This window comes from Moschus berezovskii, chromosome 2 (genome assembly GCF_049115385.1).
Source record: "Moschus berezovskii isolate FMDL1 chromosome 2, NW_MosBer_1.0, whole genome shotgun sequence".
Classification (NCBI taxonomy): domain Eukaryota; kingdom Metazoa; phylum Chordata; class Mammalia; order Artiodactyla; family Moschidae; genus Moschus; species Moschus berezovskii.
In genome coordinates this window covers 101,499,772-101,527,374 of record NC_142461.1, presented here as the reverse complement: position 1 = coordinate 101,527,374, position 27,603 = coordinate 101,499,772, and the positions used below count along the sequence as shown (strand labels likewise).

The following is a 27,603-nucleotide window of genomic DNA, read 5'->3' as shown; positions in this document are numbered from 1 at the left end:
GGCTGGCTATAGTATAGAATGTATAGTAATTCTGTTAAAAATACATTTAATGTACTTGACTCCATTCACATGGACCAGGATATAGCCCATTTGGGGCTTCCCTGGTAGCTCAGATGGTAATGAATCTGCCTGCAATGCAGGAGATCCAGGTTTAATTCCTGGGTGAGGAAGATCCTCTGGAGAAGAGAATGACAACCCACTCTAATATTCTTGCCTGGAGAATTCCATGGACAAAGGAGCCTGGCAGGCTACAGCCCATGGGGTTGCAAAGAGTCAAACACGACTGAGTGACTAACACACACACAAACACATTTTACAGATGAGAAAAGCAGTACTAAATAAGTCGAGTAATTTACTCATTGGCACCAAGCTTAGACTTCAGTTGGAACTCACTTCTCTTTGGTCTTCAAATAGAATTCCTCAGAACTTGGATTTTCTTGATTACTTTGAACATTATTCAAGTGCATTTTTCCCACCAAAATATTCTAAAACTAATTAGAACATTGGCAGCACTATGGAATAATATCAAGATGAGAGATGAATACATTCTAGTTTATTAGAAATAGTTTCATTGCTTTGGAATCAAAAAGAATATTAAACACTCACTTCACTTCGATACATGAGGAAAGAACTGGAATTATCTTTAGCTTCCTGCAATAAGCAATCGGACAACAAAATATATGAAACAAATGTTTTTAAACATTAGACTACAACAAGATTCTAATTCCTGAAGTAGGAGTTAGGAAACTGGCCTTACAGTTACCCTGGCTAAAGATTTGTTATCTAGATATGCAGTCTTAATCTTATCTTACCCATTATTTTTATTTATTCAGGACTTTATAGCATGTGATGCAGTATCCTCCACAGGTAGAAGATTTTCATTGCAATTCTTTCTTTTGGTGTTGATGTTTTTCAATATGGAATTGGTGCTATGATGGCATAAAATATGTCTAAATCCTTAAGGTAAGTTAAGAGTCCTATTATGTGAAAGATAAGTGGAAAAGAATTATTTTTACAATGTGGAATAACCCAGCTTTGACTATAAGAGATCAGTGCCTTATGTGAACTGGGAATAAAAGTTGTATTCTTTACTTATCTTCATAGAGACTCCAGGATTACCTCTGCAGTGGTTCCCAATCTTTTCACTATTAAGTATATCTGTTATTGTTGTAATTTCCGTGTTGCCATGCTTGAAGAGATTTATTTACAAAGCAATGGCATTTTTAAAAATAGTGCCTTATGCATCATAATTACAGGCACACATACTATTCACTTGAGACTATTTGGATCATTAAAATAGCATTAAAAAAAAAAACCCTTAGTTATAAGTCTTTTAGAAGTTGGAAAACCTCAGGCTTACTTATCATCAGTGATTCCAGTATCGGTAAATATACGCTATATCTTTTGACCTCAAACTCTTATTTTAGGACATGACACAAATAACACAAAATCAGCTCATCTGTGTTTGATCTCATTGTCATCCTGCTTTCACACTTGCTGTTTCTCCTGTATTCCATACCATGGTTAACAGAAACAACATATATCTAGCTGCCAAATGTAGGAATCTTCAGAATTCCTTTGGACTTCTCACTCTACCCATCCCTCCAAGACATTCTGAAGAATCTTCCTCTAAAATTCCTATGATGTACATTTATTTCCAATCTTCATCCCCACTGTCTAGATTGGTTTAGGCCTCATCATTTGCTAAGTATCAGTATCTCATTTTTCCTAGCCATTCTCCTTTAAAAAAAAAAAATTGTGGTTAACTATACACCATCTTAATCATTTTCAAGTGTACAGTTCAATGGTATTCAGTCACATCCATCACCACTATCCACTCCAGAACTCTTCATCTTGCAAAACTCTATATCCATTACACAATATCCCATCTTGAAACTCTATATCCATTAAACAATACCCCCTCATACCCTCCTTGTCCCAGCCCCTGGCAACCATCACTCTATTAATTCTTTCCATCTTTATAAATTTGACTACTTTATGTACCTCATGTAAGTGGTATCTTACTGTATTTGTCTTTCTGTGCCTGGCTTATTTCACCTAACATGTCTTTCAAGATTCATCCATGTGGTACCATGCATCAGAATTTCCTGCCTTTTAAAGCCTGGATAATAAAAATAATAAAGTCTGGATAATATCATTGTGTTTGTATCGACCACATTTTATTTATCTATTTTTCTACTGATGGACATTTGGGTTGCTATTGTGCATGATGCTGCCATGAATGTGGATGTACAAATATATCTTTGAGACCCTGCTTTCAATTATTTCGGATGTATACCTAAAAGTGGAATTTCTTAATCATATGGTAATTCTGTTTTTAATTTTTTAAGGAACCACCATGATATTTTTATAGTACCTACACCACTTTACATTCCCTCCAATAGTATACAAGTTTCCAGTTCCTCCATGTCTTTGCCAGCACTTGTTTTGTTTTTGTTTTTTGATAATAGCATCATAACAAGTGTGATGTGGTATCTCATTGCGGTTTTGATTTGCATTTCCCTGATGATTAGTGATGTTAGGTATCTTTTCATGTGCTTGTTGGCCTTCTGCACATCTTCTTTGGAGAAATATCAAGTCTTTTGACCATTTTAAAGTCAAATTGTTTTGTTGCTGAGTTATAAGTGTTTTTTGTATATTCTAAATATTTATAACCCTTATAAGATACAAACTGATTTACAAACAGTTTCTTCCATTCCATGGAGTGCCTTTTCACTCTGTTATGTTCTTTGAGGCACAGAGATTTATAATTTTGTAATAGTCCAATTTATCTATTTTTTCTTTTGTCTATATTTTTGTTGTCCTATGCAAGAAATCATTGCAAATCCAATGTCATAAACATTCTATGTTTTCTTCTAATAGTTTTAGCTCTTATATTTAGGTCTTTGATCTATTTTTACCTAATTTTTGTACATGGTATCTGGTGTATGTCCACCTTCATTATCTTGAACGTGGACATCCAGTTTTTACTTTAATATTTGTTGAAAAAACTTCTTTCCCCATTTAATAGTCTTGACAACCTTGTTGAAAATCATTTGACTATATAAGGTAGGGTTTGTTTTGGGGCACTCTCTTCTTTTCCATTGCTATAGCAAGTTTTGAAATCAGTCTAGTCATCCCCCTTTTGTCCACCACTCTGCCATTTTGAATTGAAATCTGATTCTGTTAATTCCTTGCTAAAAATGTATTTATGTAGTATTAAAGACTCTGCAGAGCTAGACTCAATGTATTCTTAGTCTTTCTCCCTATCATAACCCCATTCTCTCTTCCCTACATTGTCTACTCGTCCACAGAATTACTCCAGAACATAATGTATACCTACACAACATCTGCTAAATTCTATCTGCACCTTCCTCTATTCTCTTTCCCACCCTCCACCCACACGTGGCAGTTATTTTTACTCCTATAGAATTTTGTTACTATCAGAGTCATTATCACATCATAACAAATTATATATGCATACCTGCTCCTACCCAGTAAAAGCTGGCCTTTCAAAGAATAATTTATTTGTGCTTGCCTTGCCCAGAGATATCACCCCTATTGCAACTTCACAGAGAAAGTGGTGTTAACATGTATACAACATAAGGCTAGATATTGCATGTGCATTTCATCAATCTTCAGAACAGTCCTATGAGACATGTGACATATGACGAAACCAAGGCTTAGAAATGTTTGTTTACACAGCTAATTAGTTGTCAGAACTAGGATTCAAACTCATAGTCATCTGGCCATGAGCCATACTGTGATCACTAAGCTATGAAGACACTAAAGAAAGATGGGTGGTTAGTGAAATATAATAGGGTATGCTGATTAACTTACTTTCTTTTAGGCCTGAACATGATTTTATCACAACCTCCAAAGTTGATCAGACACAGGGTTGCCCATGTAAGTAAAGCCTAAACCAGAATATCTCACTAAGTAAAACATAAACCAGAATATCAACTAAATTATAATGGGAGAAATTCCTTTCTATCAGTAGTAACCAAAGTACCACGTCCAGGATTCTAGTGTCATGATACCTAAGAAAGACTGAATTATCTGACGTATACTAGGTGAGCATATAGAGTCAACCCAATGAGAATGAGATGTTTAGTTGGGAGTGTTTTATCCAGGCTTAGCAAGGGCAGGTGAATCAGCCTTTCTTCACAACACAGCAAACCACAATGGAATCTCCCTCTGACAACTTCTGGGTTCGTTCCCGGACAATATATACTAAACCGCATATTTAACCCCTCAAACTCCCCTTTTACCCTGTCCCATCATGCTTATCTCCATTTTTTGTTCTGGAGAAACTGAAATATCTCCTCTTTTTAAATTATTACTTTTTCTAGTTTTGCCTATTTCAAATTATTTCTAGCCATCTGATAAGAATTCTGCGCATTTCATGAGTCATGTGTCTACTAACATGCTCTTACTAGATGAACAGATAATTGTCCATCATATATAGACTTAACTGGCTTTCTTTTTCACTATTTAATTACCTGGCTGTGCTGGGTCTTACAGCATGTGGGATCTTTAGTTGTGGCATATTTGATCTAGTTCCCCAAGCAGAGATTGAACCCAGGTCTCCTGCATTAGAAGGAGCATAAAGTCTTAGCCATGGACCACCAGGGAAATCCCTTAATTGTCTTTCTTCCTCCTCCACTCAAATATGCTTTAGCAGCTAGAATTCAAATCTTCAATTACTAAGGGTATTGCTGTTATGGACTGGGTATCTCCTACTCTCATCTGAAACAGTTCCTCAAGAGATTGTGTCTTACACATTTTTAAACACCCAGTATCTAGTATAATGCCTGACATATTAAAGTAACCAATAAGACTGTCAGTAAAGCCTTCCCACTAAGGAATATTCAAAGGAATGAGCCACACTGTCTGAAAACAATGTCAAAATCCAGTTCTAAGTATCTTTTGGGTAGCAGTTATGCTGGAAAAAATGTTTGAATTTCCACAATGATTCCTTTGAAAAGGATAACTCTTATTGCCTGTATATGTTGGATTATATTTCCTGAAATATGTAGTTATATTACTTTATAATTCTATCTTGGAGCCTGTGGATAGAGTACAGCTGCTTCCTGGCATGTGTTAAAGAGGCTCATGCCTATAATAAAAGGCCTTAGAGGTCCCAGGTGAACTAAAGAGGTCAAAAAGAATGGATTATCTGACACAAAGTGAAATTCTTTATAATTCTCCAGATTGCTTTCCTGTGGTATCTAGCTTTGATCTCGTTCCCTTTCAAGGGGACTCTGACTTTGATTTCATTTCCTTTCTAAGGGGACAGCATATACCATCTGGTATAGTCATTAAAACCATAAAATCAAAGACTTCTAGCTTTCCATCTTCCTAGGCACACGATAGAATTGTATTTCCTATACCCCTTGTGGTTAAGTGAGACCATTTGACAAGCTAGTTCTGGCCAAGAAGAGCTGAATGTAAGGATCATGTACATCTTGTTGGCTAAGCATTTAACGTCTCTCTTTTCACTCTGGCATAGCTACTATTAACACTCAAAATGCTTCATGTTCTGTTAGCCCAGGCCCCTGACTAACTTCATTGAACATAATTCCCTACCAATTCACAGTGAACACAACATAAGCAAGAAATAATCCTTGCTTGTTTTAAGTAACTGAAATATTGGGGTTCATTGTAGTTGCCCCATATCCTAGGCTATCCTGATACTCACAGACCTGGCTACTTAACCATTGGATTAGAAGCGGGGGGGGAAAATAAAAAAAAGGCCCAGTAGGGTTTAATATCTTACCTCTCTATATCCCATCACTTATGAAGGTGTCCTGGAAAAGAACGAAAATGCACAATTGAAAGTGTGATAAAAGAGTAAGAGGGTCTTGGGAAAGTAAGTAGACTGAGCTGTAGTAATCTGTCATGGTCAGGAAAGACTGTTCATGTATTTTACCTTAGGTTCAAAGAGGAGACACTGCTTTTGAGAAACCTCATGATGAAAAACACAAGAATAAGAAAATGGAGGAGCTGGAGTACATTTGACCCAAAGAAATTTTGAATTGCTATGGATTTATGTAGACCATGCTTTATGCTGTTATGGAGATCCAAAATATGATCTACCTAAAGAAGACTAGTAGATTTTATTAATACAAAGAATTACAGGCCTTTAACCAAAGCAGTGATTAGAGGGATATTTATAGTTGTAAATACTAAATATAGAAAAAATCATAAATCAATAACCTAAACTTTGAATAGAAAAAGAACAAACTAAACCTTAAGCAAGCAGGAGGAAGGAACTAATGATTATAGAGTGGAAATTAATGAAAAAGAGAATAGAGAAAATAAAAAACTGGTTCTTTGAAAAGATCAACAAAATTGACAAAACTTTTGCTGAATCAACTGAGAAAAAAGAAAACTGAAATTATTACAGTCAGGAATGAAAGATGGGACATTGCTACTGACTTTACAGCAATAAAACTGGATTTTAAATGAATACTGTGAACAAGTGAATGCTAACCAAATAGATAACTTGGGTGATAATGGACAAATTCCTATAAGATACAAACTACTGCAGCTGTATCAAGAAGTAACAGAATGTCTAAATAGACCTATGACAAAGAGATGGAATAATATGTCTGTAAGTTGGCCTATTGTTAAGTGAATTTGATTCTACAGTGTCTATCATATGTTATAAAAAAGCCATGAATCAAACTAAAAATGTGGGTTTCTTTTTCAAAACACCTTTTAAATCTTGAGTTCTCTTCTGGAGCATTAGTAATAAGATAGTAAAAAATAAAGAATTTGACAAGATGAGGCAATAAATATTTTTTATTTATAGGAAGTTGAAATGTAAAAATCCATAAACAAGAAAAATATTTCTCATATGAAAGAGAAAGAAAAGGGAATAGATGGAACTGCAAAATTTCTTTAGCATGTACAGATGCAAAGGGTCATCACATTTCTTTCTGGTCTTCTTATTTCCAGCTCCACGGACATTTTCGAACATCAGGCAACTTTCTAACATCAGGAAAGCCCAATATGAGCTTTCCTCATCCTCTTCATTTGGCAGCCCCTGGGTTTTTCTTTTATCTGCATAGAACAGCAACTCAAAGAACTCTATTCAACTTTTACTACTTGGTTGGCACCCAGGACTATGGGTGGCACCCAGGACTATGGGTGGATTAATGAAAACATTGCAGTTTAGAGGGTGTAAAGTTTATATAATGGCAAAGGATAAGGGGAACTCAGAGACTATTCCATAATGCAGAAAATAACATAGCTTGCGCTCAGTTACAGCTTCTCAGAATCTCAGAGTTCTCTACTGTGGGTAATACCAGGTGTGGGAAGTGAATGACTACATTTGTATGAGAGACTCCCTGGCCTGTTCTTATAGGTATTTTAAACAATTTTTAAAAGTTTAATATACACTACACATAAATGCTTGTATCATATATTGAGCTTGATACATTTTTTGCAAACTGAACACTTCCAGGGTGTTGTTTACAACTTGTCTCTCCCTTGCCCAATTTTTCTGTAAACTCTGACTGATGTTGAAGCTGAAACTCCAATATTTTGGCCATCTGATGTGAAGGAAGAGCTGATTCATTTGAAAAGACTCTGATGCTGGGAAAGACTGAGGGCAGGAGGATTAGGGGAGGACAGAGGATGAGATGGTTGGGTGGCATCACTGACTCAATGGACATGGGTTTGGGTGGACTCCGGGAGTTGGTGATGGATAGGGAGTCCTGGCCGGAGAAGGAAATGGCAAACCACTCCAGTACTCTTGCCTGGAAAATCCCATGGATGGAGGAGCCTGGTGGGCTGCAGTCTGTGGGGTCGCTAGGGGCCAGACACGATTGAACAACTTCACTTTCACTTTTCACTTTCACACATTGGAGAAGGAAATGGCAACCCACTCCAGTGTTCTTGCCTGGAGAATCCCAGGGACAGGGGAGCCTGGTGGGCTTCCGTCTATGGGGTCACACAGAGTCGGACACGACTGAAGTGACTTAGCAGCAGCAGCAGCAGCAGGGAGTCCTGGCATGCTGCAGTTCATGGGGTCGCAAAGAGTCAGACATAACTGAGTGACTGAACTGAACTGGTCTCAGTTTGCCTGCAAAGCAGAACAACAAATACATTCCTTCATTTACTGTGAAATGGGTATTTCCCAAGCTCATCCCTTAGCTGGCCAACATTTCAAACCTGTTTAAGACCCATTCCTCCAACCACCTTTTCTAATTACTTCAGTTCCTATCATCTCTCTCTCTCCTTTGAGTTCTTTGTTACTCTCGACTAAACATTTGAGAAATCCTGACTCATTAACTGATTCACACCTGTTCTTTTCCCTCTGGGTCGTATTTTGAGAGCATGTATTGCTTACTATTTAATTGGAAAGTTAACTTTCCTTTAAATGTATCATTTAAAATTGTTTACTGAATTCCCCAAATAGCATTATTATTACAAGGAACAAATTAGAAATTAATAATAAAATAGGACTAATTATTGACCACAGTTACATATTAATAATTAGAGCAAAAAATATATAAAATATTCAAATCTTTAATATTCCAAGTCAAAGTTCCAACTATTAGTCCTACAAGGTAAGATAACCAATTCACTCATGTAATCAAAGATCTCTAAATTCTTACAATTTTTTTCTAGTATATTGCCAAGATATGTTAGTTAACATCTCCCAAATTGTAAACTTATGGACTGGAGACCAGCCACAATAAAGCTTCCCACTTTGAAATTCCTTTTTCTTTCAGACCATATTGAGCTTGAGGTCTCCATGCTAAGTTACTAGCCTGTGTATGAGAGGTTTCTTTTACATATTGAAGAATGTTAAAATCAATCTTACCTATCAAATTAGTGAAAACTTAAAAAAAAATTAATCTCTCAAGAATGTGGAGAGACAGGGACCACCATATGTTTCTGAGAGTTAAAACCATACAACCTCTCTGAAAAGCGAGATGGCAACTATTTACACCTTGATGCCGAGTAATTCCATTTCTATCAATTTACTCAGCAAATGTCACCGAAGTAATTATGTACAAAGTCATTGAATCCAGCATTATTTACAATAAGCACAAAAATATTGAAACAACTGGAAAAATGTTAAATAAATCATGTTTCTGGGGCTGTGGCCCATTAGGCAGAAAAAAATGATTAAACTACTAAGATATTTTAGACATGGAAAATGCTCAGGATACAAGTTGAAAAAGTTAGTTTACAGGTCTTTTTGTAAAATTATTGGTATTATTCATGAACGACTGAGTGGCTGATTTTTGAGTGGTGCCATTATTAGTTATTTTCATTATTTATAGTTTTTGTGTTTCCTACAGACAGCTCTATTATTTATGCAATGAAAAAGTGATTTTCAGTAAAATACTGTTTTGGCAGTACTTTAGCATGTAATCAGGTTTCAAAGTCTCAATCATAATGCATTCGTTAAAAATCACGAGTGTCTCAAATCATGAATTTTTATTTCTCCTTTTGTCTATTTTACTACAAATCTTTTCCAGCAATCTCAGTTTTCTGTTTAAATTTGAGTATTTTAGTTTGTGTATGCTTAGTCGCCTCCGACTCTGTGCAGTCGCATGGGCTGCAGCCCGCTCACTCCTCTGTCCATGGATTTTTCCAGGCAAGAATACAGGAATGGGTTGCCATTTCCCACTCCAGGGGATCTTCCTGACCCAGGTATAAAACCTCTACCTCCTGTGTCTCCTGCATTGACAGGCAGTATTTTTTTTTTATTCCACCGAGCCACTTGGGAAGCCCTTTCAGTTCAGTTCAGTTCAGTTCACTTCAGTCGCTCAGTCGTGTCCGACTCTTTGCGACCCCATGAATCACAGCACGCCAGGCCTCCCTGTCCATCACCAACTCCCGGAGTTCACTCAAACTCATGTCCATCGAGTTTATTACTTGTCAAATAGGACTAGCTTCCTCGCTGAAGAAAACGCTACACTTTTTATTTTAATCTGAACATGGTCCTATACTGTGACACGTACTTAATACGCCTAGGAGCTTTTTTCTGGTCAATTTTTTAATATCAAAGGGGTTGGCAAGACCACATTGTAATCAATTACACGTGGAAACCACGGTGTAAACTCCATGTGAGTTTAGGAGACGCTCGGAAATGCTAGAAAAAAATGCATATTGGGTTCACGTGATACCAGAATAGCCTGGATATCCTTTTCAGCATTCTGCCTTAGAAAAACATATTTGACCACAAAGGCGATGGCAGGAGTCATGGACTGCTGAGGTCAGAGCTGGCTTAAACAGAAAAGACCAATCAGGGAGATCAGAGGACAGAAGCAAGGTAAATACAGCAAAGTAAGGAGGGTGGCTCAGTCAGTAAAGAGTCTGCCCGCAATGCGGCACACCTGGGTTCAATCCCTTGGTCAGGAAAATCCCTCGGAGAAGGAAATGGCAACCCACTCCAGTACTCTTGCCTGGAAAATCCTGTGGATAGAAGAGCCTGGTAGGCTACAGTCCATGGGGTCGCACAGAGTCGGACACGACTGAGTGACTTCACTTTCTTTTTCAAAGGTTTTTTCCCAGTATGCTGCTGCTGCTGCTGCTAAGTCGCTTCAGTCGTGTCCACTCTGTGCGACCCCATAGACGGCAGCCCACCAGGCTCCCCCGTCCCTGGGATTCTCCAGGCAAGAACACTGGAGTGGGTTGCCATTTCCTTCTCCAATGCATGAAAGTGAAAAGTGAAAGTGAAGTCGCTCAGTCGTTTCCGACTCTTAGCGACCCCATGGACTGCAGCCTACCAAGCTCCTCCGTCCATGGGATTTTCCAGGCAAGAGTACTGGAGTGCGGTGCCATTCATCTTAATCCTAGAGCCGGAATTCAGAGACCGCCTCATCGCAGGGCGGAAGGGCGCGCATGCGCCGCGGCGCGGACCGGCCCCCCGGTGGGCGGGGTCTGTCCTTTTGGCTTCGGGGGGGCGCCGGCGCCAGCCACGCCCGCCTCACCTGCCGTCACGTGTGCCCCGCGCTCTTAGCGCACCTGAGGGTGGATGCCTGGCGTCCTGGGTCTTCGACGTGGGAGGACCAGTGCCCACGGGCCAGTTTAGCAGCAGCGGTGGTAGGTACGGGAGTGCGGCTCGGGTCAGCCCGCCGGGGTTTCTAAACACTTGGTTTCCCGGCGTCTGGTTCTAAGCGCGCGACCCGGACCGGCTAGGATCTTGCCCAGAGCGAGATACTGTTGTGCGGCCGCCGCCCGCGAGCCGGGGGCGCCTCACGGCGTGAAGTGCAAGTCCCGGTTCCCCCCAGTCCCTTGCGCCGGTGCCCGCGCCCCAGCAGGCCGCGTTCCTGCGCGGGTCGCTCGGTCCAGTGAGGCCCAACTGGCTCTCGGAGTTGAGCAAATCCTCGGTCCCCAAGTAGGTGTGGGGGAGTAGGTCGCTGGCTTTATGTCGGAGGATTCTTGGCACATTTCGGGTTGGCTTTGCGGTAGAGAGCGATGCGAGTGTTCCCACTGGCGAGTTCATTCAGTTTGCCGGGAGACTGGCGCGTCTGCAGAGGTCTAAGTGGACTCCCACACCCAAGCCACACAAACTTCCGCTGATTGCGTTCCTGCTCTTCAGATTCTAGGACCTTGAACTTCAGAGAGAGCTGAGTGGCAGAAGGGTGAGGAAGCAAAAGTTTGTTTGGGAAATTATCTTTGTGCACTTGCAGAGTTGAGATTTGGGACTTCTCCAGAAGACCACCGATTGGGTTTGTTTTCACTGCACATACCAGGGGTTTGATGGTCAGTTGTTTTTTAGACTTCGTTGGAGTTTGTTTGAAAAAGAGGGCGAACTTTTGACATCATAAATATTGGAAAAGGCTTGTTTCATCTATTTGTAAAGATTTCTGTAAATAATATTAGAATAATGGATTAATTTTACAATTCAAGGTTACACCTGTTCCTCAGGGCTGATTATTGCCTGGTTTTTACATTATTTTTCCACTTTTTTTTTAGTGTTAGTACCTTTATTTTTATTAACAATTCTCTGATTATTTCGTATTATAGTCATAAATAATGTTTAAAGGCGGGTAGAACTCAACTAAATTTTGGGGAAAATGTTAATTCAACAAATATTTAACCATAGTAGGTGCAAACACTTTTACATGCTGTGAATATAGAAATGAGAGAAACGGCTTTGGTGCTTACGTTTTAGTAGGGGAAGACACATGAATAATAGTGTCAGCTGCTGGCAGTTGCTACACAGATGATTAAAATAGGGTGATGTGCTAGCCTATAGAGGGGCTACTTTATATTAGCAAAGTCATTGAAAAAGGACACTGAAATTGAAATTTATATGAGAAATTATGTCCCAGAAGCAGAGGCATGAGATTTTAAGCATAAGAAAACCACTTTGTGAAGCTCTTGCTAAGTCTCTTCAGTTGTGTCCGACTCTGTGTGACCCCATAGACGGCAGCCCATCAGGCTCCTCTGTCCCTGGGATTCTCCAGGCAAGAATACTGGAGTGTGAAGCTCTTAGATGTTAGCATTTTGATTAGGGTGGCTGGAAAGAAGGGAGGGAGAAGAAAAGGGGAAGGAGGTGGGTTCTGAGAAATAGATATGCAAGAGCCAGATCATATAGGGTTTGGTAAGTCTTGGTGAGGAATTTGGATTTTTTTCTAAATTTATAAATTTGGTCTTAGGTGCAGACTGACTAAGTCCACTTTTAGGGGGGAGGCACTCTTTCTTTGGGTTTCCTTGATTTATTAGATTAATTCTTCACCTCAAATCTTGTATATCTTTTTATTCTTTGTCATACAAGATGACGTAGCATGACATGATAGCTTTCAACACTGCCACTTAAATTGACAAGGAAACCTTTTGTTTGTTGTATGAGCTAACTGTAATAGTTCTACATGTTAAAGGTGAACAATACTTTTGGCTCCATCCTATGAAAGGAGCAGCGAGAGTTTGTTAAAGTAGTGAAAAATCTTTTTGAAATTAGCAAATCTGGAATGAGGCAGTGTTGAGTAGCAGTTCGTAAAGGGAAAGTCTTCAAAGGTGAAATAAATACCCAGAGTTTTGAATATACAGTGTCAAATCGGTTTGAAGTTACTTGACCAGGTTCTTTTTCAGGAGTTGTGGAACTTTATTGGTATGGCACTGGTGATTGTGTTTGTCATCAGCGATTATAGTCTTAACATGTTTTATTTCTCTCCAAATTATTCTTAGCCCAGGTATAATTTATTGTCTTTAAAATATGTGAATGTAGAACCTTTTGTTGAGCAAGTTTTTAAATTGATTTTGGCTCTTCTATATTGATTCGAGTTGTATTTATTTGATTCCTAGGATGAAGTAACCTTTATCTAAACACTGCAGGATATTTTCCAGTAAAGAACATGGTGAAACTAATTCACACATTAGCAGATCATGATGATGATGTCAACTGCTGTGCCTTCTCCTCTTCCCTCTTGGCTACTTGCTCCTTGGACAAAACAATTCGCCTATATTCCCTGAGTGACTTTACTGAAGTACCGTACTCTCCATTGAAGTTTCACACCTATGCTGTCCATTGCTGCTGTTTCTCCCCTTCAGGACATATTTTGGCTTCATGTTCAACAGATGGTACCACTGTCCTATGGGACACTCAAAACGGACAGATTTTGGCAGTGATGGAACAGCCTAGTGGCAGCCCTGTGAGAGTTTGCCGATTTTCCCCAGACTCCACTTGTTTGGTATCAGGGGCATCTGATGGAACTGTTGTTTTGTGGAATGCGCAGTCATACAAGTTACATAGGTAAGAATGTTTAAACCCTTTCCGTTTTCAATCCTATTACCAGGTTTACAAATTTTTTTTTTTGATGACTTCAGATATCTCAAGGAAAATTACTTTGATTTGTCTCCTGAAGGTCGTAAAACGATATTTAATATGATTCTTGAAGTAGATTTGCTTTGCTCTGAGTGTTTTAAATTTCCAATTTTTCTTTTGTAAAATAAGGGTTAATCTTGTTAGAACTTCATGGATTTTTTTTTTTTTTTATAAATAAGAGGCAAAAAAAAAAAACCCACCAGTCTTTTGAATAAAACTTAGTAATTTTTTTGGTCACACATGGCTCAGGTATTCTCTGTAATAAAGTAACTGTAGGTGAATCTCACCTGCACAGCTCTTTCCAGACTGGGATTACTGACCAAGCCCAGAAGAGGGGACCTTGTGATTAGTATGGTGGTGTGTGTTACCACTTCTTTAAAAACATCACCTGAAAAACTGCTTTTGGATAAAAATACATCAATTAATTTACACTGGTAATGTTGTGTTTCAACTCCCTAGTATGAAAACCATGTATTTGTAAACTTATAGTATGCTAAAATATATATAATATTTTAACAGATTTAAAGTGTACAGTTCAGTGACATTAATCACGTTAAAAACTGTAAACTTTCAGATGTCACCAATTAGCTTAGTGTGCCTTCCCGCCTGCCTCTCACCAGCCCTCAGAGCACGGATGGCAGCTGGTAAACAACTGTTGCTCATTTAGAGTTTTAGAGTTTTGGTCTTTGGGTTGAAGAAAGTATGTTTTAAGTGGCGTTAATAAACAGTTTAAAGTGAAAACACAGAATGGAATGCCTTTAAGTTGTTTTGTGTGAATGAAATTTAGCTGTCAGCCAAGGAATCTTTTTCAGTTAACCAGTTGGTAAACTGTCTCCCTGACGTTATTTCTCTACTGCATGTAATCATGTGAAAATGATACACTGCAGTTGATTTAAGCACTGGATAGGACACTGCATGGGTTGTTGGATTTTTAACAGGTTATTTTTCCTAATTGATAAAATAATGAATTATTGTTATCCCAGTGCTTCCTAATCTTCCCTAGATAATTTTAAGTTGTTCACAGCATTTTCTTTACATAAAGAGTTTATAAGTGAAGGTGAGATGAACGTCCTTACTGTTGTTTCTAGGTGATTTTAATACAAATGTTGGAAGTGCTTTTTACCCCTAATAACATGCTTTTCAATAAAAAGTAGTCATATCTTTTAAAAAATTGCAACTATAATTGATATTGTTGGTTGTTGCTATTTTTGTTAAACTTTGTATATTTTAATGAAAAGAGTGTGAAGATACAGAGGCTTTGATTTGGTTAGGATAATGTGTAAATTCTCTAAGCAAGCCTATCTGACTTTTTGGCATATAAAGGATATTTTATTTCTATAGGCATCTGCTGCCCTTTCTCTCTAGTTCTAGCCATCTGTCCTTTTCTTTTACTATATCAAGCTGCTATTAGAGACTGTAATATAAAGTAAAAGATGCTCTGAAATGAAAATTCCCTTTTCTTTTCCTTTTATTTCAGATGTGCTAGTGTTAAGGATGGCTCCTTAGTGGCCTGTGCATTTTCTCCTCCTGGAAACCTCTTTGTCACTGGTTCCTCATGTGGAGATTTAACAGTGTGGGATGATAAAATGAGGTGTCTGCACAGTGAAAAAGCACATGATCTTGGGATTACCTGCTGTGACTTTTCTTCACAACCAGTTCCTGGTTAGTTATTTCACTCTCGTAAGCACTAGTAATTCCTGTTCGCAGTTTGTATGTGACTTATCATTCACTTACTCATTTTCACTTCATCAACAACACGATCTTTTAATTTATTCCCTTCGAGGAATCATCCTTCTGCTTTATGTTTTTGATCAAAATGAAATCACAAATATTTTTGGGAAAACCAGATTCTTTGGGAAAATACATAGGGGCTAACACAACTTGATGCAGTAGGTCTGGATTCCTCCAGTTTGGTAATGTAGAGGCCTTAAACCTATTGGTTTCACTGTGATTTTTGAAACACTGTATGTTTTTATTCAAATAGAAATGTGAAATATAAAAATTGGAAGCAAGTTTCATTTTTCGTTTACTATTTAATCTTTCAAAAGATAACCTTATAAAAGCATTTGTTAGTAAATTAGTTTTTAGAAAAAGAAGAGAACAACTCTTGACTGTAGACTGTTGGTTTTAAATAAATACAGTGAATTGGGAATTTGCCTTCTTTTATTTTCATCTTCTGTGTTAGGATGGACGTTCTACTTGTGGCTACTTCACTCTTACTTCCAGACAAGTGCTGTCCTATAGTGATATAATGTGAGCTACATGTGTAAACTTTAAAATTTCTCGTAGTAGATGAAATTAATTTTAGTAGTATATTTTACTTTACTCAATGTACCTAAAATATTTCAAAATCCTGAAATTCTTAATAAGGTATTTTACCGAGTTTGGATATGAAGGCTTTGAAATCCGCTGTGCGTATCATGTCACGCCAGGTTGTGCCAGTCGTGCTGCAGCTGTTCAGTAGTTGTGCGTAGCAAGTTATTAGTACTGTCTTGTGACGGCGCAGACTCTGGCACTCCCCTATTTCAAAACCATCAGTGGCGTGGCTTGTATGTCAAAATATGATTAAGGTAAGATAAAATACCAAGTTTCAAACACACAGCCTTTAAGTACCTTACATATTGTTTCCCTGCCTCGTTACAAGTCACACTTGGCCTCATGCATTCACTTGCCACACTGGCCTCCTTTCATTTCTTGAATGTCTGTAAGATGTTTCCACGGGTTTTACATGTGGACCCTTTACCTGGTTCACTCTTATTCATCCTTTAGGTTTCAGGTTAAAAAAGAAAATCACTTCAGAAGAGCTTCCCCTGCTCTTAACCTCCTGTACTCAGTCTGAAGTATTTCGATATAGTCTTTTAGTTACATGCTTTATTTTTCTTTTAGAGGACTTAGTGAAGTATCACAAGTTTTATTAAATAGTTATCTATATGAATTATGTTTAATGGTGTTTTCCCTGTGAGATTGTAAGCACCATAGGGTAGACCTGGATGTATTTTATTTATAGTGCCTGGAATGTAATAGGCTTTGAAAAGCAGACTTTTTAAAATTGGAATATAGTTGCTTTACAAGGTAGTGTTAGTTTCTACTGTACAGCAAAGTGAATGAGCTACATACCCCTCTTTTTCGGAATTCCTTCTCATTTAGGTCACAACTGAGCAATGAGTAGGGTTCTCTGAGCCATATAGTATTAGTTATGTTTCATCCATAGCATCAGTAGTATATACATGTCAATCCCAATCTCCCAATTCACTCTACCCTCCTCTTAACCCCGTTCCCCCCTTGGTGTCCATATGTTTCATTTCTGTGCGTCTCTCTTTCTCTTTGCAAATAAGATTATCTAGACCATTTTTCTAGATTCCACATACATGCATTAATATGATACTTGTTTTTCTGACTTCGCTCTGTATGGTAGTCTCTAAGTCCATCCACGTCTCTACAAGTCATCCAGCTTTATTCTTTTTTTGTGACTGTGTAATAGTCCATCATGTGTGTGTGTGTGTGTACACGTGTGCACACATGCTGCATCTTTTTTATCCATTCCTTTGTTGATGGGCATTTAGGTTGCTTCTGTGGCTATTGTTACTAGTGATGTAGTGAACATTGGTGTGCATGTGTCTTCTTGAATTATAGTTTTCTCAGGGTATATGGCCCTTAGTGGGATGGTCAAGTCATATGGTAGTTGTATTTTTAGTTTTTTAAGCAATCTCCATACTGTTCTCCATAGTGTCTGTACGAATTTACATTCCCACCAACAATATAGGGGTGTTCTCTTTTCTGCACATCCTCTTCAGCAATTATTGTTTATAGATTTTTTTAATGATGGCCATTCTGACTGGTGTGAGGTGGTACTTCATTGTAGTTTTTGATTTGCATATCTCTGATAATTAGTGATGTTGAGCATATTTTCATGTATTTATCGGCTATCTGTATGTCTTCTTTGGATAACGTCTGTTTAGGTCTTCTGCCCATTTTTTGATTGGGTTGTGCTTTTGTTTTTTTTTTTTAATTTAGCTTCATGAGCTGTTTGTATGTTTTGTTTTTTAAAATATTTATTTGGCTGAGCAAGGTCTTAGTTTTGGCACATGGGAGCTTAGATCTTTTAGTTGTGCCATGCAGGACCTTTTACTTGCACCATGTGGAGTCTAATTCCCTGGCCAGGGATTAAACCTGTGCCCCCTGCATTGAATGTGTGGAGTCGTAGCCACTGAACCACTAAGAAAGTCCCGTTTGTATATTTTTCAGATTAATCCTTTATCAGTTGCTTCATTCGCAAATATTTTCTCCCATTTTGAGGGTTGTCTTTTCATCTTATTTATGGTTTCCTTTGCTGTGCAAAAGACTTAAAGTTTAATTAGGTCCCATTTGTTAATTTTTGTCTTTATTTTCATTACTGTAAGAGGTGGGTCAAAAAAGATCCTGTTCTGCCTGTGTTTTCCTCTAAGAGTTTTATATTTTGCAGTGTCTGGCCTTTAGGTGTTTAATCCATTTTGAGTTTATTTTTGTGTATGCTGCTAGGAAATGTTCTAATTTCATTCTTTCCATGTAGCTGTCCAGTTCTTCCAGCACTACTTATTGAAGAGGCTGTCTTTTCTCCTTTGTATATTCTTGCCTTCTTTGTCATAAATTTAGGTGATTGAAATGCAGACTAAGATTCTTTTTATTGATTTGTTGAAATTTCTTGTTTCCGTTTCCTTAACTTTTTGATATCATGTGGCAGATTAACATTTTTTTTCATGAATCCATTCTTATACTGAACTCCCTACCTAATTTAATTGTGATGATTTATTTTTTAATATATTGTTTTATGATGTATTATTCTCAGAAGAAGATCAGCTTGTAACATACAAGAACCATTTCTTCCATTCTGTGACCCCTTCCCCAAAATCTTACAGGTGTTCAATGAATCTTTGGATTATATCAACATCAGGAGATTTAGATTTCCTTTTTGATTCTAATTATCTGAAAAGATTTTTCATTAAAATCCCATTTTTGTAATATTGTTAATGTTAAGGACATCCTTCTTTTGTCTTCAGAGGGATTGCAGCTAATAGGTTCTGGAAAGGTTCACTACACTAGGCTGAAAATTCTAGGTGTGAGATTCCACATCCCTACTGTGCCTTTAGAGTACATTTCAAAATATATTTCTCAATATAGTTCTGATATGTCCCTTCTGTCATTTCTTTAGTTTAGTTTAACTTCTGTTAAAGTAGATATTAACCTTATGTGTAAATTCCCTGAAACAGATCAACATATGCTTTAAAGTGACTATTAGAGGAATTTGTGGAAACTACTATATTTTCTTAAAAGACAGAAGATGTAATTTTTAACTTATTATTGCTTAATTTGGTATCTGTTAATATCTGTAAATACTTAGGACAAATTGAATCTTCTGCCTTTGTGACATTTTGCTCAAATATGGAAAAATAATACTGTTTGTGTGCTAGAGCATAGATACTCAGTTCTCTCCAGTTTTTAAGTGATAGAGTTTGGGTTAGATTATTATTACAGTTAAAATATTCTTCCTGAAGAAAAGTCCATTTTAAAATATTTAGATCTTGAGCACAGACATATTTTAAACTTTATAATTTTACAGTGTTCTAGCTGAATTCTCACTGTTGAAAGACACCTCAGCATCAGCATTAGGGATCTTATTTGTCTAGAAACAATGGGGAAAAAGTTTTCTTAATTGGGTCTAGCACATAAATATTTTACTCAGCGATTTTGGGGTACATTTTTTTGCCTTGAAAACATTGAATGATTATAGAGATTATGGAGAATTACTTATATCCATCAAGATCTCTGAGAAAGATGCCTTTTGGCTGAACCTGTGCTACAAAAACAAAAATGCTATTGAAATGCGGAAACGTCTGTTACAGTTAGAAAAGCTTTCAGTGAAAGAGAAATTTTAATTTGTTGTATCTTAAAGTATATGTGCTTCCAATAAAACGGGTAGTCCATAGGAAAAGTTCAGTTTACATACCTAGGTGTATGAACTAAATACCACATACTAAATATTTGCAAAACCAGAGTGCAATCTTAAGATAGGTATTCAGGTTTCTTAATTGAGTTTTACTGTATATGAGTGCTAAAATTTCCTTTGACTTGTGATACTGGGTGGAATTCATATAAAATTGAATTGGTGAACTGGATGACCAGGGAAGTCCCCGAGCCCCTCATCTTCCCTGACTGATTATAAACTCATATTTCCTCTGCTAGAGGCATGGTCTTTGGGCCCTTCTTCAGCAAGTGTCTGCTCTCCAGGGGACTGTAACTAGGGCAAGGCACTCACTGTAGAAGAAGCCAGATTCAACTATTCACCTTTTCTCAGGTCAAAATCACCAGCTACCAGTTAGACCAGTGCCTGGAACTCAGTGGCCCTCAAGATATATGTTTAATGTATCAGTGAAGGGCATGGGGTACCACATGCCACATAGATAAGATTGTCAGTTTCACCCTTTTCCTGCTGTGTGACCTCAGATACCTGGCTTTTCCTCTCTGGGCCTTAGCTCTCAACTATGAACTTGGGATGGTCATGTTTGCTGCCTTGTAGGACTAACTGTAAAGAGTTAGAGGTCCTCTCTGTCAAATACCTAACAGAAATATGCAAACAAGTGCTTCATAAACACTTGATAGTACTGTTAGTAGGTGATATCAATATTTACATTACCCACAGTATTTAGGAACTTATCTAGTGGGTAGATAGTGATACTCTGTCTAAATAGGATAATAACTAGTTTTTGGTTTTTTCTGGTAACACTACATTTAACTGATTACTTTGCCTAAGTTGTGTAATTGTTGTTTTTGTTTACTCCCTAAAATGTGTCCAGCTCTTGTGACCTCCTGAACTGTACCGTACCAGGCTTCTCTGTCCCTGGGATTTCCCAGGCAAGAATACTGGAGTGGGTTGCCTTTTCCTTCTCCAGGGGTTCTTCCCAACCCAGGGATTGAAGCCACCTCTCCTGCATTGTAGGCAAATTCTTTTCCACTGAGCCTGATTCTCTTCCATTGGAAGGACCTACTTGTGTAATCAGTTCAGTTCAGTTGCCAAGTCATATCCAACATTGTGACCCCATGGACTGCAGCACGCGAGGCTTCCCTGTCCATCACGAACTCCTGGAGTTTGCTCAAACTCATGTCCATCAAGTCATGATGCCATCCACCATCTCATCCTCTGCCCTCCCCTTCTCCTGCCTTCAGTCTTTCCTGGGATCAGAGTCTTTTCCAATAAATCAGCTCTTATGCATCAGATGGCCAAAGTGTTGGAGCTTCAGCTTCAACATCAGTCCTTCCAATGAATATTCAGGGTTGATTTCCCTTTGGATTGACTGGTTTGATCTCCTTGCAGTCCAAGGGACTCTCAAGAGTCTTCTCCAACACCACAGTTCAAAAGCATCAGTTCTTTGGTGCTCAGCCTTCATTATGGTCCGGCTCTCAACTCAAAAGCTTCTTGATGAAAGTGAAAGAGGAGAGTGAAAAGGTTGGCTTGAAGCTCAACATTCAGAAAACAAAGATCATGGCATCTGGTCCCATCACTTCATGGGAAATAGATGGAAAAACAATGGAAACAGTGTCAGACTTTATTTTTGGGGGCTCCAAAATCACTGCAGATGCTGATTGCAGCCATGAAATTAAAAGACGCTTACTCCTTGGAAGGAAAGTTATGACCAACCTTGATAGTATATTAAAAAGCAGAGACATTACTTTGCCAACCAAGGTCCGTCTAGTCAAGGCAATGATTTTTCCCGTGGTCATGTATGGATGTGAGAGTTGGACTGTGAAGAAAGCTGATCGCCGAAGAATCGATGCTTTTGAACTGTGGTGTTGGAGAAGACTCTTGAGAGTCCCTTATACTGCAAGGAGATCCAACCAGTCCATTCTAAAGGAGATCAATCCTGGATGTTCATTGGAGGGACTGATGCTAAAGCTGAAACTGCAATACTTTGGCCACCTCATGCGACGAGTTGACTCACTGGAAAAGACTCTGATGCTAGGAAAGGTTGGGGGCGGGAGGAGAAGGGGACGACGGAGCATGAGATGGCTGGATGGCATCACCGACTCTGTGGACATGAGTTTGAGTGAACTCCGGGAGTTGGTGATGGACAGGGAGGCCTGGCGTGCTGTGATTCATGGGGTCGCGGAGAGTCGGACACGACTGAGCGACTGAACTGAACTGAACTCACATCCATACATGACTACAGGAAAAACCATGCCTTTGACTAGATGGACCTTTTTCAGCAAAGTAATGTCTCTGCTTTTTAATACATTGTCTAGGTTTTTCATAGCTTTTCTTCCAAGGAGCAAGCATCTTTTAATTTCATGGGCACAGTCACCCTCTGCAGTGATTTTGGAGCCCCCGAAAATAAAATCTATCATTGTTTCCATTGTTTCCTCATGTATTTGCCATGAAGTGATGGGACCAGATGCTGTGATCTCAGTTTTTTGAATGTTAAGTTTTAAGCCAACTTTTTCACTCTCCTCTTTCACCTTCATCAAAATGCTCTTTAGTTCCTCTTACCTTTCTGCCATAAGTGTGGTGTCATGTGCATATCTGAGGTTATTGATAATGGCAGTCTTGATTCCAGCTTGTACTTCATCCATCCCAGCATTTTGCATGATGTACATAAGTTTGAGTAAACTTGGAGTTGGTGATAACAGGGGAGCCTGGTGTACTGCGGTCAATGAGGTCACAAAGAGTTGGACATGACTGAGCAACTGAACTAAACTCAGCATACAAGTTAAATAAGCAGGGTGACAATATGCAGCCTTGATCTACTTCTTTCCCAATTTCAAACCAGTCTGTTGTTCCATGTCTGGTTCTAGCTGTTGCTTCTTGACTTGCATACAGGTTTCTTTGGAGGCAGATAAGGTGGTCTGCTATTCCAATCTCTTCCAGAATTTTCCAATTTATTGTGATCTGCACAAAAGCTTTAGGATAGTCAATAAAGCAGAAGCAAATGTTTTTCTGGAATTCCCTTGCTTTTTCTGTGATCCCGTGGATGTTGGCAATTTGATATCTGGTCCTCTGCCTTTTCTAAATTCAGCTTGAACGTCTGGAAGTTCTCAGGTCACATACTGTCGAAGCCTAGCTTGGAGAATTTTGAGCATTACTTTGCTAGCGCGTGAGATGAGTGCAATTGTGCGGTAGTTTGAACATTCTTTAGCATTGCCTTTCTTTGGGATTGGAATGAAAAATGACTCTTTCCAGTCCTGTGGCCACTGCTGAGTTTTCCAAATTTGCTGGAGTACTGAGTACAGCACTTTCACAGCATCATCTTTTAGTACTTGCAATAGCTCACCTGGAATTCTATCACCTCCACTAGCTTTGTTTGAAGTGACGCTTCGTAAGGCCCGCTTGACTTGTGAAATGTGTTTCACCAAATCTTTTGGACTGAATTGATGATGTTTTGTGTGTACGCCTGGGGGCTAAGTTGCTTCAGCCATGTCCAGCTCTGCAATCCCATGGACGTTAGCCTGCCAGGCTCCTCTGTCCATGGGGATTCTCCAGACAAGATTACTGGAGTGGGTTGCCATCTCTCTTCCAGGGGCTTTTCCCCACGTAGGATTGAACCCACATCTCTTAAGTCTCTTGTATTGGCAGGTGGTCTCTTTACTACTAGAACCGCATGTATAATTCTAGCTTTTGTCTTGATTAATCAGATGGGAAAACAGTCTCTCAATATTCTATATAAATTATAGACTAAGCTTTTAGCAAGTTAATATATCCTAGAAAAAGTTAACTTGGGAATAATTAAGCATTTAACACATACCATAACTAAAGTCTTAAATTTTTTACATCAATGCTAACCTCAGTGTTTAAAGTTGGGTTGGAGGGTGCGCTAGGCTTCAGTTCAGTTCAGTTCAGTCGCTCAGTCGTGTCCGACTCTCTGCGACCCCATGAATCACAGCATGCCAGGCCTCCCTGTCCATCACCAACTCACGGACTACACTCAAACTCATGTCCACAGAGTCGGTGATGCCATCCAGCCATCTCATTCTCCGTCGTCCCCTTCTCCTCCCGCCCCCAACCTTTCCCAGCATCAGAGTCTTTTCCAGTGAGTCAACTTGTCGCATGAGGTGGCCAAAGTATTGCAGTTTCAGCTTTAGCATCAGTCCCTCCAATGAACATCCAGGATTGATCTCCTCTAGAATGGACTGGTTGGATCGCTAGGCTTAGTGGCTCAATATTGGCCTTTTAAGCATTGAGTTATATCTTTCAGTTCGAATGCTCAGTTGTGTCTGACTCTTTGCAACCCCATGAACTGCATGCAGCATGCCAGGCCTCCCTATTCATCACCAACTCCCAGAGTCCACCCAAACTCATGTCCATTGAGTCGGTGACGCCATCCAACCATCTCATCCTCTGTTGTCCCCTTCTCCTCCCACCCTCAATCCTTCCCAGCATCAGGGTCTTTTCAAATGAGTCAGCTCTTCGCATCAGGTGGCCAAAGTATTGGAGTTTCAGCTTCAACATCAGTCCTTCCACTGAACACTGAGGACTGATCTCCTTGAGGATGCACTGGTTGGATCTCCTTGTAGTCCAAGGGACTCTCAAGAGTCTTCTCCAACACCACAGTTCAAAAGCATCAATTCTTCAGGGCTCAGCTTTCTTTATAGTCCAACTGTCACATCCGTACATGACTACTGCAAAAATCATAAAACCATAGCCTTGACTGTATGGACCTTTGTTGGCAAAGTAATGTCTCTGCTTTTTAATATGCTGTCTAGGTTGGTCATAACTTTCCTTCCAAGGAGTAAGCATTTTTTAATTTCATGGCTACAGTCACCATCTGAAGTGATTTTGGAGCCCACAAAAATAAAGTCAGCCACTATTTCCCCATCTATTTCCCATGAAGTGATGGGACCGGATGCCATGATCTTAGTTTTCTGAATGTTGAGCTTTAAGCCGACTTTTTCACTCTCCTCTTTCACTTTCATCAAGAGGCCCTTTAGTTCTTCTTCAATTTCTGCCATAAGGGTGCTGTCATCTGGATATCTGAGATTGTTGATATTTCTCCCAGTAATCTTGATTCCAGCTTGTGCTTCTTCCAGTCGAGCGTTTCTCATGATGTACTCTGTATGTAAGTTAAATAAGCAGGGTGACAGTAGGCAGCCTTGATGTACTTCTTTCCCAATTTGGAACCAGTCTGTTGTTCCTTGTGCAGTTCTAACTGTTGCTTCCTGACCTGCATACAGGTTTCTCAAGAGGCAGGTCAGGTGGTCTGGCATTCCCATCTCTTTCAGAAGTTTCCACAGTTTATTGTGATCCACACAGTCAAAGGCATTGTTATAGTCAATAAAGCAGAAATAGATGTTTTTCTGGAACTTTCTTGCTTTTTCAGTGATCCAGCGGATGTTGGCAATTTGATCTCTGGTTCCTCTGCCTTTTCTAAAACCAACTTGAACATCTGGAATTTCATGGTTCATGTATTGCTGAAGCCTGGCTTGGAGAATTTTGAGCATGACTTTCCTAGCGTGTGAGATGAGTGCAATTGTGTGGTAGTTTGAGGATTCTTTGGCATTGCCTTTCTTTGGGATTGGAGTGAAAACTGACCTTTTCCAGTCCTGTGGCCACTGTTGAGTTTTCCAAATTTGCTGGCATATTGAATGTAGCACTTTCACAGCATCATTTTTCAGGATTTGAAATAGCTCAACTGGAATCCCATCACCTCCACTAGCTTTGTTATATCTTTCAGTTCAGTTCAGTTCAGTTGCTCAGTCGTATCCGACTCTTTGTGACCCCATGAAACACAGCACGCCAGGCCTCCCTGTCCATCACCAACTCCCGGAGTTTACTCAAACTCATGTCCATCAAGTCGGTGATGCCATCCAGCCATAGTGGAAGGTAAATAAAAAGGTGTTTTGTTGTCACAACTTCAGGGGCTACAGTCATAATCTTTTTGAATTACATTGTTTAAAGGAAATCTTTGACATTTCAGTTTATGGTATAAATTAATATATTTCATATTGCTTGTGAATATGGTTAAATGAATATATTAACAGATCTCGGTCTAAAGTTGAAAAATTTTTGGTTTAAATGTTTTATCAGTTCTTGTACATCTATTTTAACAAATTTATATTTTTAGGTGGAGAACAAGGTCTTCAGTTCTTTCAGTTGGCATCGTGTGGTCAAGATTGCCAGATCAAAATTTGGGTTATTTCTTTTATCCATATCTTAGGTATGTATTCACCTAGTAGTTCTCTAAACTGAATTTTGTGTTGCAGATAAAGTTTCTGTTTTAATTAATCTTTTAAGGTACCCTAGATATTGAAATGGGATTATAAAAATATATTTTATGAACTTTTAATTAAAGTAATACATACACATGATTTTGAAATTGTATGCACACTACCGATAATGGCCTTGTCATTACCACTACGCACATTCCTGCTTAACCTGAAGAAATTCCACTTTATACTTGTTCTGTTTTCAGTTCTTTTTTTTGGATGATTTTCCATGTCCATAAATATTGTTTATACGTTTTAAATTTACTCAGTGTAGTTAGTTTTTGAAACTTGTGTGGGTGTTTCCACTATGTACTGTACCTTGTTTTTTTTTAATTGAAGGATAATTACTTTACAGACTCTTGTTTTCTGTCAGACATCAACATGAATTGCACTGTAATTTTATTTCGGGTGATTCTACCATCAGAAAGCTTATATCTTTCATTTTTGGTATTTCTTTATGCTAATTTGGTATTCATTTATGCTAATTCTTTAATTTCTTCTCCACTTCTCTTTTTATATTCCCATTAGTTGAGTGGTGGGCTCCTGACTTGATTTCCTATGTCTTTCCTCCCCGCCCCCACATTTATCTCTGTCTTTTTCCTATCATAGGAGAAAATTCCTTAGCTTTATCTTTTAACCTTTTTTGAAAATTTTAATCCCATCAATAATACTTTCAGTTTCCAAAATCTTATATTTTTTGTTTCCTTTTCTTAGTGTCCTCCATTTACTTTATGAATGCAGGATCCTCTCTAAATTCTCAGGATACCAATTAGAGGCTTTTTGTTTTGGTTTTAATTTCTCTTTGGTTTCCTGATCAACTTTGCTCTTGGGCCCTTTTTTGTTTATCCTGATCTCTTTCATGTGGTTACCTTCTTTAACTGCTTGATGATCCTTAGTATCCCATTTACTTTCAAGAATTAAACAGTAAGATATGTAGAGCCTCTGTGCACACCGTGCTGTTTTGTAATTGCTGGTTTCCATTTCGGATAAAGAGGTGGACTGTTGGCCCTTATTGGGAAAGGGTTGGGGATTGGAGGATGTGGGTGTCTGTGTTGCCCTGGAGGTACCGGGGAGCTCCCCAGTCATTGTTTTACTTCTTCCTGGGGAGAAGCATCTGGCTTTCATGCAGCGTACTATGGGTGGGGTGGTCAGAGAGGGATGGAAGATAGTTAACGTTTCATAAACAGGCCTTCAGTAAATTTTTTATGTTTTCATATCTGTATCATTCTGACTTTCCTTTTCCTTGACTGTTAGTAAATCCTAAGCCTTTTGGGGTTTTCTGTAAATAATTGTAAGTATTTTGGGATTTTCTCGAGAAAGCTAGCTTTCTTCTTGACGGTAGCCCCCTCATTTTGCACTCAAAGGTGTTACTTATCTATACTTCCTCATTGATTAATTTGCATCTGCCTTCCCAAAATTGATTTCGGTTTCTCATTCCTGATGACATTTCCCCCCCTTCCCCTTTTCTTCATTGATGTGAATTTATGTTTTTATTAATTCCTTCATTATCTTTTTATGGCAACTCTGAAATTATATGATCAGTTGGCCATCTTGCTTCAGATGCCTAAAAATATTGT

At 38.7% G+C, this 27,603-nt stretch overlaps 1 protein-coding gene across 4 annotated transcripts in view; it reads left to right on the top strand.

Annotated features, from left to right (window-relative positions):
* Nucleotides 1–10,892: 10,892 nt before the first annotated feature.
* The window catches only part of WDSUB1 (WD repeat, sterile alpha motif and U-box domain containing 1), a 79,671-nt gene continuing 62,960 nt past the window's right edge, over nt 10,893–27,603 (top strand). Inside the window, exons 1-4 of one of the 4 annotated variants that reach the window (XM_055397099.2) lie at nt 10,893–11,070; nt 13,279–13,726; nt 15,276–15,460; nt 25,885–25,977. In XM_055397099.2, the coding sequence (XP_055253074.1) occupies nt 13,329–13,726; nt 15,276–15,460; nt 25,885–25,977 (676 nt within the window). In that variant the 5' untranslated portion in view covers nt 10,893–11,070; nt 13,279–13,328. Of the gene's footprint in view, nt 11,075–13,278; nt 13,727–15,275; nt 15,461–25,884; nt 25,978–27,603 lie in introns of all 4 variants that reach the window. The other 3 variants (XM_055397097.2, XM_055397098.2, XM_055397100.2) reach the window with 3 other exon arrangements.